Source organism: Giraffa tippelskirchi, chromosome 11 (assembly GCF_054371585.1).
Source record: "Giraffa tippelskirchi isolate mGirTip1 chromosome 11, T2T-mGirTip1v1.2.pri, whole genome shotgun sequence".
NCBI classification, from domain to species: Eukaryota; Metazoa; Chordata; class Mammalia; order Artiodactyla; family Giraffidae; genus Giraffa; species Giraffa tippelskirchi.
In genome coordinates, this window is record NC_137285.1 from 128,203,721 (window position 1) to 128,216,873 (window position 13,153).

Here is a 13,153-nt window from a genome sequence, read left to right on the forward strand (position 1 = left end):
ATCTCTGGGGTTGCACAGACTCGGACACGACTGAAGCGACTTAGCAGCAGCAGGTAGGTAGATAAATGCTGTCTTGATATAGGGTATAAAATAGAAGGATTTTTCTAATGAAAAAATAAGGGAAAATAAAGAAAACTCTGTCAATGAACAATATGCAGTTAATAAATTATGTCATGAAGGTTGTATGTGGAAATAATTTGGTCCTGCAAGTTCATTTATGCAGAAAGACTAAGGAGAATTGCAGGTTATTATTGACTGAGTGGGTTAGAGATTTCACTTGTATATGTTAGGGGAATGTAATTAAAAACTAAATCTTCCCCAAGCAAAGAAACTTATCCACAAAGATACAAGAGAAAGATCACCCTTTTTATCATGAATAAGCATTAAATCAAAATGCGGCTTGCATCACAGGAAATTCACTGAGATTGCAAAGACGGAAAGAAAGCTCCCCCTTTTATACAGCCGCACAGATACAAGCCATTATGGGCATGCCCTCAAGATAAACAGTAACCAATCCTCAAGTAAGAGGACTTGACAGCATTAATTGTCACACATAGTTCATCCTAGATTTGACTGGTAATTAGAATGTTGGTTAATTGGGAAAAGTGAGTCTCTTAATTTTATTTGTTCTTACAGTCTAAAAACACGTGTATTCATCTTGTATGATTTTCTTCCTTCACTTGTTTTTCACTTCTCCCAAAGCATTTCAAAATTTTTAAAAACGCTTAAAAGAAATACTTCAAAATAGTAACAATAAAAAGAGAATTATATTTAGTCTCAATGTTCCCTTGTCCTTTTATGTTATTCCTTACCATATCTACAAGTGATAATTATAATCATAATCCTTACCTTCTCTTAAACACATTCCTAGATTTTTTTGATGCTGACAATTATTTTAAACCAATTTCTACATTTGTAGTTTTTAAAGATATACCTTATTTAGTAAATGTTTATTAAATTCAAAGTACCCTCAGGCACTGAAGGAAATAAATGCAGCTGTGAGTTAAAAGCTCACTCATTTATTCATCTGGAAAAGGCAATGGCAACCCACTCCAGTACTCTTGTCTGGAAAATCCCATGGGTGGAGGAGCCTGGTAGGCTGCAGTCCATAGGGTTGCAAAGACTCAGACATGACTGAGCATCTTCACTTTCACTTTTTTTTTAAAAAATAAATTTATTTATTTTAGTTGGGGGCTAATTACTTTACAATATTGTAGTAGTTTTTGCCATACATTGACACGAATCAGCCATGGGTTTACATGTGTTCCCCTTCCTGGACCCCCCTCCCACCTCCCTCCCCATCCCATCCCTCTGGGTCATCCCATTGCCCCAGCCCTGAGCATTTGACTCATGCATCGAACATGGAATGGTGTTCTGTTTCACATATGATAACATACATGTTTCAATGCTATTCTCCCAGAACGTCCCACCCTCCCCTTCTCCCTCAGAGTCCATAAGACTGTTCTATGCATCTGTGTCTCTTATTCTGTCTCGCATATAGGGTTATCGTTATCATCTTTCGAATTCCATATATATGCATTAGTATACTGTATTGGTGTTTTTCTTTCTGGCTTACTTCACTCTGTATTATGGGCTCCAGTTTCATCCATCTCAATAGAACCGATTCAAATGTATTTTTTTTAATGGCTGAGTAATATACCATTGTGTATATGTACCACAGCTTTCACTTTTCACTTTCATGCATTGGAGAAGGAAATGGCAACCCACTCCAGTGTTCTTGCCTGGAGAATCCCAGGGATGGCGGAGCCTGGTGGGCTGCCGTCTATGGGGTTGCACAGAGTCGGACACGACTGAAGCGACTTAGCGGCAGCAGCATTTATTCATCAGTCATGGGAATCTTCATTACTATTTTCCAAAGAATGTACCATATACACAAAGTCAGATGAACTGAAACTGCCATCTTTAAGAAGCCCAATCTCCTATAGAAGATAGTCAGTGAACAGTTATAAAATAATGGTTAAATAATGTGAGAATTTTAGAGTGAATATGGGTTTATAGCCCAATAGGGAGCGAATAACATATGCACACAAACCTGTGTATATTTGAAAAAAATGAAGGAAGTGGTATTTAAAATGTGAGTTTAGGATAAGCAGAGCAAGCGTTCAAACTCCATACTTAAAATTAGTGTTAGAGTATGTCAGGGACAAGGTAAAATTCTTTTCTAGGATTGTGGCTGGTGATTGCTATGAAATACAGTAGCTCAGAATGTTTTCAGGTTTCCTAAGCAGTTAATAATACAGGACTACGTATCAATTGTACTGACTCTCAGCCCTGCTTTCTAGAAACCACATGCATCGCAGAGGAGTCTTCTGATTCTCTGCAGTGGGTTTTGGTGGGTGGGGATAAAGAGGCATTTTAGAAGGTCCTGAATGAGATTCTTGAGCTCCAAGATGTGGATTTAGTGAGAATCTTTAGAGAGTGAATTAACCCCTGTCATTAAAATATTTAGTTTCTCAAAAATCAGAATGGTACACACTTACTTAATACACTCAATATCTTTCAGCCCAAAACCTTAGCATCTGTGGTTAAGATCCTTCATTATATATGTCTTGTTCATTATCCCCTCACCTCTTTATGATCCTTAACTTGCAATTTATATGCTGGCAATTATCAAATTAGTAAAAATTCCCTGAATTTTACAATGGTTCACTTGCTCCCATAACCATTTCATATGCTGCTACCTCAGGCTACAATGCTGTGTCCTAAGTACTCCGTTTAGAAGACTCCTGTCATTCAGCAAGGTTGAATTTGAGACTCAACACAGATAACACACAGGGAAGAAGGCTTCCCTGTCTCCTTTCTCCTACATCTGCAAAAGCTAAATGAGATCCCTTCCTAGGTACTTCTATAGCCCTCTCTGTTTTACTGTGTTATCACACTTTATTATAACTATCACTTGTCTCCTCAACTGTAAAGTAGCTTTTTGAGGGTAAAGACCGTCTTTTTCCTCTAAATTTTTAATGGTTGTAATTTAATTATAATATAATTCTAATTATAATATTAAGGTTATAATATAATTCTTTGCAATATCAGAAATATTCAGTACACATGTGTTTAGATGGATAGATGACTTCGTATAACATATGAGCATATGCTCTGATTAATATGCATTATGTAGCAGAAGACAGACTTTCAAAAGAGAATTAAGGGACTTCCCTGGTGGCCTAGTGGCTAAGACTCTTGCACTCCCATTGCAGGGCACCTGGATTTGATCCCTGTTTGGGGAACTAGATCCCACATGCTGCAGCTAAGACCCAGAACAGCCAAATAAATAAATATTTTTAAAAACTTAAAAAAAAATTAAAATCAAATATTCAAAAATGATCTATTGATTTATGAAGTGTCTCTGTGATTAGTAACTTAGATTCTGAAATTAAAACAATGCAAATTCACCGTTCTTCCTATTGTGTGTGTGTGTTCTCAGTCGCTTTAGTCGTGTCTGACTCTTTGCGACCCCATGGTCTGTAGCCCACCAGGCTCCTCTGTCCATGGGATTCTCCAGGCAAGAATACTGGAGTGAGTTGCCATGTCCTCCTCCAGGGGATCTTTCCAATCCAGGGATCGAACAGCACATCTTCTACATCTCCTGCATTGCAGGCTGATTCTTTACCCACTGAGACACCTGGGAAATGTTCTTCCTGTTATACTGGTTTATTTCATGTCTTTCTTTAGCATGTGAAAATGAGAGTATTGAAATGCTCAGTATAATTGAATGTTGTCACTCCCTGATTTCACGATTTTCATGTGACTTCCTCAGCTGATTTCTTTCTTTCTTTCTTTCTTTTTTAGGAAAAAATCTTATTACACTGACCGGAGGAGCAAATCAATGGGCAGGTTGGTGGGTGATATGTAATTTGTTTACAACCAATTTGTCATTCAGGAAAAAAAATTAAAAATGCATTTGATTATCTGTAACAGCAGTTATAAATTTTAGAAAGGGGAACTTTATTATTTATTCAAGAGAGTTCCAAATTGATTATGCCAAATTTAATAATGCTTAAAATCATGATCTAGTTTTTTTCTATTTCCCATTGCCATTCCTACAATCCTCCCTTTATATAATATTATAGAACAAGGATTTTAATTGCTACTTAGTGTTTTAGGAGATTTTAATTTTAAAAATAGTTATAAAACCAGGATTGATAGGTAAATGATGACCCACTATACTAATAGACACAGTAGAGGCCTTCTGGATCATTTAATCCAAGCCTTTTATTGATGAGATGGTAAAAGAAATATTAGCATCCAGAATGATGAAGTGATTTCCCAAGGCTGTACAGCATCTTTTGTATCACATACCTACTTTTATTCCACCACTGACTCTCTTTCAGTCCTGGTATTGAAAGCAAATTTCTGTTTAAAAGCTTTATCTCAAAACATCTCCTTACCTATTGTGGTAACAGTAGCTATGGCAAAGGAATTAATTAAAACATAACCCTGAGACACAAGAAACTCTTCCACCTGAATTGCCTTGGCCCCTTTTCACTGGATGAAATGAGCTTTCATTTAGTGAACGCTACAAACAAAAGGCTTATAATATTTGACTGTTCTTCTCCTTGCAAAAAATCAATTAACCAAAGCAGAATGTGAATGTCATGTAGTAGGCCCTAGTGAATGATACTGCAGGACATTGCAGATCAGAATGACACAAAAACTAGAAAAATACAGTGTAAATATCTGACCATTTAAGGAAATAATTTAATAAATCTAGCTCTTTTACCAAAAAAATATCTAAATATAATTTAGAACTTTAGAATAGGAAATTTTTGAATTCAAGAGTAGAAGAGTATACTCCTTTAAACACTAAATTTAGTGTGGCTGGAATAGATGACAAGAAAAGTAAATCATGGGGGGATAACTTGAAATTTGAATGAATGTTAAAAGGAATTAATACTTAAATGGCTCGTAGTAAAATTAATGATGTTCCTTAGCCAGTCAGATCTTTCTGTTTGTCAGATTGACATATTCAGAGTTACTGTGAGCTTTCATCATTTCCCTTGTGTTCATTTTGTTCCTGGTCTATATAGCAAATTTCCAAAGTTATTTTTGCATAACAAGGTCAAATTCATGGGATATTATATAATCATACAACTGCAGGCTTTTCTCTACACGTGCCTGTTTAATACTGGATTGTGTTGAGAAAACATGTTTGGGTTTATTTCTGGGTGCTGTATAGAATTAGTGGGATTTTTGCCACTATGTAAGTGGCGGGTTTTCTGCTATACAGGTATATGCCATTCAGAGACTTATAGAAGGATAAAATCCTGTATATTAAATTGGCGACAAATGTCTATGTAATGCCGTCATAATTTAGTTTTAGAGTAAACTTGTGTTTAGAATTACTGATAAATGTGTACTCTAAATTCTGTTTCTTTAACACTTTTAATAGTGGAAAAGTGCTTTTCTTTTCTATTTTGGTCAAACAGAAGTAAACTAGAAAAATGAACACTATATTATGTGTCATAATATGTTTTATTTTCTTTTGTGTTTATTATTTTTTCATTTTATGAAATGAAAATAAGGTTATCGGTTATTCCAAATGATTGTTAATTTATCTTAAGTAGTACTCTAGCTTACTGACTTACAATTTACATATTAAAAATAGTTTTCTTTGTTCTTGAGTTAGTGCATATGAGAAGGGTAACAAATAAATAGGAAAGGCGAAATTTATAAAATACATGATATTAAACTGAAAAAAATGATTGTCTTGGTATTTGCTTGAGTTTACATTTTCAATTAAGGAAATGACTGATTTTGATTTTTCTTAAAACTTGACCTTTGGAAAAGTAAAGTTAAATGTTTGTGTGTGGGGGGGGTGGTCATCATTGTTATAGAATTATAAAACCCAATTTGTAGACATTTAGAAAGAGGGAAGCAAAAGTCAGATGTGTGCACTTAGATGGTACTTGTGCTTTCCCTTTTCTGATGTGGGAGAAATGTTTTGTGTATGGGTAATTTGGCCAATAAACATTAGGGGATAAATAGGTACAGGCAATTAACCAGGCTTTGAAGATCATTGTTTCTCCAGGCCGATCGATAGGACATGTATATTAAAATACAGTTCAAGCATTGCTGCTACATATAATTAGTTTACAAAGCACTTTAATACTGAATTATCAAAGCAGTTTCAAAACAACCCTTTAGGGAGGCAGAAAGAAGCATAACCAGTTTTGCAGATCATGGAAAATAAATGATTTCATTATCACCCCTTTTCACCAACCCCGCATCTCATACCCTAGCTTTTATAGCTGGTATGCTCTGACCAAGTTCTTTTGACCCTTTAATCCAGATTTCTTTTCAAGTTCCCTTGAATTCTCTGTTTTCCACTGATTTTAGCAAAGAAACTTAAAGCTCTGTTAGAAGTCATCTTCACATTTTGCCATAAAATCTTGAGTTTGCAAAATGGCTAATGTGATAAAGGTTTGATTCAGTTGGGTACATTTCAGTCACTCAGTGGTGTGCGACTCTTTGAGACCCCATGGACTGCATTACGCCAGGCTTCCCTGTCCATCACCAATTCCCAGAACTTACTCAAACTCATCTCCATTGAGTCAATAATTCCATCCAACCATCTCATCCTCTGTCGTCCCCTTCTCCTCCCACCTTCAATCTTTCCCAGCATCAGGGTCTTTTCACATGAGTCAGTTCTTCGCATCAGGTGGCCAAAATATTACAGTTTCAGCTTCAACATCAGTCCTTCCAATGAACACTCAGGACTGATTTCCTTTAGGGTGGACTGGTTGGATCTCCTTGCAGTCCAAGGGACTCCCAAGAACCTCCTCCAACACCACAGTTTAAAAGCATGAATTTTTCGGCACTCAGCTTTCTTTATAGTCCAACTCTCACATCCATACATGACTACTGGAAAAAACAAAGCTTTGACTAAATGTACCTTTGTTGGCAAACTAATGTCTCAGCTTTTTAATATGCTGTCTAGGTTGGTCATAACTTTCCTTCCAAGTAGCAAGTGTCTTTTAATTTTGTGGCTGCAGTCACCATCTGCAGTGATTTTGGAGCCCCCCAAAATAAAGTCTCTCACTGTTTCCACTGTTTCCTCATCTATTTGCCATGAAGTGATGGGACCAGATGCCATAATCTTAGTTTTCTGCATGTTGAGTTTTAAGCCAACTTTTTCATTCTCCTCTTTCACTTTCATCAAGAGGCTCTTTAGTTCTTTGCTTTCTGCCATAAGGGTGGTTTCATCTGCATATCAGCTGTTACTGGTATTTCTCGCGGCAGTCGGGATTGCAGCTTGTGCTTCCTCCAACTCAGCTTTTCTGATGATGTACTCTGCATATAAGTTAAATAAGCAAGGTGACAATATATAGCCTTGACGTGCTCCTTTCTTGATTTGGAACCAGTCTGTTGTTCCATGTCCAGTTCTAACTGTTGCTTCTTGACCTGAATACACATTCCTCGGCAGGTCAGGTGGTCTGGTATTCCCATCTCTTTCAGAATTTTCCATAGTTTATTGTGATCCACACAGTCAAAGGCTTTGGTGTAGTCAATAAAGCAGAAGTAGATGTTTTTCTGGAACTCTCTTGCTTTTTCTATAATCCAACGGATGCTGGCAATTTGATCTCTGGTTCCTCTGCCTTTTCTAAATCCAGCTTGAACATCTGGAAGTTCATGGTTCACGTACTGGTGAAGCCTGGCTTGGATAATTTTGAGCATTATTTGCTAGTGTGTGAGATGAGTGCAATTGTGCAGGAGTTTGAGCATTCTTTGGCATTGCCTTTCTTTGGGATTGGAATGAAAACTGACCTTTTCCAGTCCTGTGGCCACTGCTGAGTTTTCCAAATTTGCTGGCATACTGACTGCAGCACTTTCACAGCATCATTTTTTAGGATTTGAAATAACTCAACTGGAATTCCATCACCTCCACTAGCTTTGTAGTGATACTTCCTAAAGCCCACTTGACTTCGCATTCCAGGGTGTCTGGCTCTAGGTGAGTGATCACACCATCATGATTATCTGGTTTGGTAGAGTATCAATAATACATTAGATTGCATTGATGGCCTGGGGGTGGTTGTGGTGAATGTAGAAGTAGTAGTGATATTCCTTTTCCTTATTAATGTCATAATTTTTTTTCAGTCTCCACTTTGCACTGAGGGTCAAGATTTACCTGTTTAGTTATCAGGATATCTCTTCATTTAAGATATGAGAGAACTGAATTAGAATCAAAGAAATTAAGTAATAAGCTAGATCTTCACATCTGGTGCTTCAGATCTAACCTTGACTACACTGGACATGTCCTGACACATGAACATCACCAGATGGTCAACACGGAAATCAAATTGATTATATTCTTTGCAGCCAAAGATGGAGAAGCTCTATACAGTCAGCAAAAACAAGACCAGGAGCTGACTGTGGCTCAGATCATGAACTCCTTATTGCCAAATTCAGACTTAAATTGAAGAAAGTGGGGAAAACCACTAGACTATTCAGATATGACCTAAATCAAATCCCTGATGATTATACAGTGGAAGTGACAAATAGATTTAAGGGACTAGATCTGATAGACAGAGTGCCTGATGAACTATGGAAGGAGGTTAGTGACATTATACAGGAGACAGGGATTAAGACCATCCCCAAGAAAAAGAAATGCAAAAGGGCAAAGTGGCTGTCTGAGGAGGCCTTACAAATAGCTGTGAAAAGAAGAGAAGTGAAAAGCAAAGGAGAAAGGGAAAGATATACTCATTTGAATGCAGAGTTCCAAAGAATAGCAAGGAGAGATAAGAAAGCCTTCCTCAGCGATCAGTGCAAAGAAATAGAGGAAAACAATAGAATGGGAAAGACTAGAGATCTCTTCAAGAGAATTAGAGATACCAAGGGAATATTTCATGCAAAGATGGGCTTGATAACGGACAGAAATGGTATGGACCTAACAGAAGCAGAAGATATTAAGAAGAGGTGGCAAGAATAGACAGAAGAACTATACAAAAAAGATCTTCACGACCTAGATAATCACGATGGTGTGATCACTCACCTAGAGCCAGACATCCTAGAATGTGAAGTCAAGTGGGCCTTAGGAAGCATCATGATGAACAAAGCTAGTGGAGGTGATGGAATTCCAGTTGAGCTATTTCAAATCCTAAAAGATGATGCTGTGAAAGTGCTGCACTCAATATGCCAGCAAATTTGGAAAACTAGCAGTGGCCACAGGACTGGAAAAGGTCAGTTTTCATTCCAATCCCAAAGAAAGGCAATGCCAAAAATGCTCAAACTCCTGCACAATTGCACTCATCTCACACTCTGGTAAAGTAATGCGCAAAATTCTCCAAGCCAGGCTTCAGCAGTACGTGAACCATGAACTTCCAGATGTTCAAGCTGGTTTTAGAAAAGGCAGAGGAACCAGAGATCAAATTGCCAGCATTCGCTGGATCATCACAAATGGAAGAGAGTTCCAGAAAAACATCTATTTCTGCATTATTGACTATGCCAAAGCCTTTGACTGTGTGGATCACAACCAACTGTGGAAAACTCTGAAAGAGATGGGAATACCAGACCACCTGGCCTGCCTCTTGAGAAACCTGTATGTAGGTCAGGAAGCAACAGTTAGAACTGGACATGGAACAACAGACTGGTTCCAAATAGGAAAAGGAGTACATCAATGCTGTATATTGTCATCTTGCTTATTTAACATATATGCAGAGTACATCATGAGAAACGCTGGGCTGGAAGAAACACAAGCTGGAATCAAGATTGTCGTGAGAAATATCAATAACCTCAGATATGCAGATGACACCACCCTTATGGCAGAAAGTGAAGAAGAACTAAAGAGCCTCTCGATGAAAGTGAAAGAGGAGAGTGAAAAAGTTGGCTTAAAGCTCATCATTCAGAAAACTTAAGATCATGGCATCCAATCCCATCACTTCATGGCAAATAGATGGGGAAACAGTGGCAACAGTGGCTGACTTTATTTTTCTGGGCTCCAAAATTACTGCAGATGGTGATTGCAGCCATGAAATTAAAAGATGCTTGCTCCTTGGAAGGAAAGTTATGACCATCCTAGATAGCATATTAAAAAGCAGAGACATTACTTTGCCAACAAAGCTCCATCTAGTCAAGGCTGTGGTTTTTCCGGTAGTCAAGTATGGATGTGAGATTTGGCCTGCAAAGAAGACTGAGTGCTGAAGAATTGTTGCTTTTGAACTGTGGTGCTGTAGAAGACTCTTGAGAGTCCCTTGGACTGCAAGGAGATCCAACCAGTCAGACCTAAAGGATATCAGTCCTGGGTGTTCATTGGAAGGACTGATGTTGAAGCTGAAACTCCAGTACTTTGGCCACCTCATGTGAAGAGCTGACTCATTTGTAAATACCCTGATGCTGGGAAAGATTGATGGCAGGAGGAGAAGTGGACAACAGAGGATGAGATGGTTGGATGGGATCACCGACTCAATGGGCGTGGGTTTGGGTAAGCTCCGGGAGTTGGTGATGGACAGGGAGGCCTGGCATGCTGCAGTTCATGGGGTTGCAAAGAGTCGTACACAACTGAGCAACTGAGCTGAACTGAACTGAACTGAGTGCATTTCATTATCAGACATCATTTTTTCCTTCACAGGAAGTGTGTTAAAAGCCTAAACTGGTAATATGATTTATTTTTTTAGAGTAAAATGATGACTTAAAGGCCAATGATGATCTAAAAATCACTTTATTTCATTTGTCTAAATTTGTCAGAGATAATAGGCCCTTAAGTCCTGTAGCTTGTCAGCGTTTTCTAATCGTCATCAGATGCCTCTTTTATTTGATCCTCCTAGCCACCTAATGAAGTTGGACAGATGGAATTACTTCCTGTTTTTACAGATGAGGGACCTAAAGGTCTAAGACTGAAAATGTTTGGCTCAGTTTCCATGACTGGCAAATTCATCCTCCAGCTTCTATACATTGTTTTCGTCACTAGGCTGAATTTGAAAAGTTAGAATAATTGCTTTATAACACACTCAATGTTTTTACATGTCTGTGCACAAGTGGCTGGAATGTGGTGATATTTTGTGATTTCAGAGACTTTCTATGTAATAAGAAGAAACAAAAAAGACTCTTCAGATAATGTTAATGTGTTATTTTAGGCTAGAAAGAAACTCTCTGGTCCCTGCAAAACCAAAACTGATTTGGCATCTAAACGGTAACCTTATTTGGCAAAGAAAAGGTCCAAACTCTTTACGTGCTAAACTTTAACATCAAGACTTGTCGTTTATTTCAAATTATACATGGTATTTTTACCATAATAGACTTTAGTGAAATAATTTCTAAGATACAATCATTGCCTGCACATTGTTGTACTAAATTTTCTAACGTTTAAGCAGAGTTGGCTAAACAAATATTAAGAGACATTGTACTTCTCTAGGAAAATATTCTTTCCTGTCACTTTGACTTACTATTACAGAAGAAGCAAAAAATTGCCAAAGATAGACCTCATAGTGTGTAAATAGAGCACATTTTTATAAGTATAACATAGCTGAGTCCATGGATAACAGGATGAGCACCATAGAAGCTAGTTAGAAATGCCGTCTCAGAACTCAAGCCTGTTGAATTAGCATCTGAATTTTAACAAGATATTCAGGTGGTTTACCTGTCCATTAAAGTCCTGAAAGTACCACAAAGGCTCCTTGACCCAATTTTACTTGTTGTTAATAATCAAGTTTAAAGTAAAACACCAACTCACAACTGTCTAGCAGTGTCAGTATGATTACTTTTAAGGGTGAGGAAACCAAGGCAAGAAGTTAAATAACTTGTCCCCACAGCTCCCATAATGCAGAGCTTCCTTTGAATCCAGTTTTTCTTGATTCCAAAACCCTTGCTGGTCCCATAGGACCTGTGGCTCCTAAAACTGAGTGTGTTGAGTATGTTGGAACCATTTCTTTCTTTTCACACTCCACGTTTGTGTAGTCACATTGTTGTAGATTTTCTAAAGTGATCTGTAGCCATACATATATAGATATATATACATGTATACACACAACTTTGATTAATAATCTCACTGGTTTTATTCTTTATGCTTTTTCCTACCCCATCTTTATACATGATGAGTTTCTAATATTTTTCTTATGAGGATAACCTAATTGCCCTGAAAGAATTTAAATAAATGCAAGATATGGTTTGTTTTGGAGTTATTTCCTTTGTATGAGCACAGAAATAATACATGTGTGTGGGCATGAGTGTGGATGTATGTATGTCTTTGGGAAACTCTTTTTCAGCATGGTAGTGAAAGGTAGACATTCATGACTCTGGAATGCAACCTAATTCAGTTAAAAAATGTGATCTTGTTCCAGGGTGCAAAAATATTTTAGGAGAATCAAAAAATGGATGTCCCAAAACCCAATGGTTCTCGACAAGTCAGCTTTCCCAGACCTGGAGGAATCAGACTGCTATACTGGCCCCTTCAGCCGTGCACGGATTCACCAGTGAGTTCCTATATCTTTTCTCCCAGCACCTCTTGAAATCACCCTTTTGCTCTTTACATAATTGGCTCTCACATTTACTTCATGCTACTCTTTCTGCATTGGGAGAGTAGGACATGAAGGGAAAGGGAGAAACATTGCTTATCGCTGAAGTACTGAAAACAAAATAAGCTAGCTCCTTGCTCGGAAAGTGCAGTATGGGGGAATGACATCAATTGTTAATGTGTTCTATTTGGAACCACATTGCTTAAGGTAGTACAAAATTTATGGAAGCCAAAAGACAATGTCTTCCTGTTTCATGCTCAACAAGAAATGTGAGGACATCTAGGCTTCCTTATAAACTGAAAGATATTAAAATGAATATTTGATAATGCCCTGTATTATTTATAACTGTAGCCAAACGATTTTCTTTTAAGAGGAGGGTTTCTCTTCTGATTTACTATACTTTACATGCATTCATTTTAAGGGGAAAATGCATGGATGACTACCCAAGACCTTATAACTGTTGCTAGATTCTGTGGTCTGCTTTGAATATTAAAACCAATCCCCTTAATCTTCCCAGCTTCATAATTAACAATAAGGACACCTTCTTCAGCAATGCTACTCGAAGCAGAATAGTCTATCACATGCTGCAGCACACCAAATATGAAAATGGAATATCAAAAGTGGGTAAGAACACTAATTCAAAATGCAATATGGTATTTACTTTTACTGATTACACTCAGAAGTAT

General features: G+C 37.5%; 1 protein-coding gene across 4 annotated transcripts in view; it reads left to right on the forward strand.

The window, feature by feature from the left end:
- ANO3 (anoctamin 3) overlaps positions 1-13,153 on the forward strand; it is a 486,839-nt gene that overhangs the window by 361,622 nt on the left and 112,064 nt on the right. For all 4 annotated transcript variants that reach the window (XM_081543183.1, XM_081543186.1, XM_081543185.1 and 1 more), the window contains 3 exons: positions 3,811-3,855; positions 12,294-12,425; positions 12,985-13,091. In XM_081543183.1, coding sequence (XP_081399309.1) covers positions 3,811-3,855; positions 12,294-12,425; positions 12,985-13,091 — 284 coding nt within the window. The remainder of the gene's footprint in view (positions 1-3,810; positions 3,856-12,293; positions 12,426-12,984; positions 13,092-13,153) is intronic.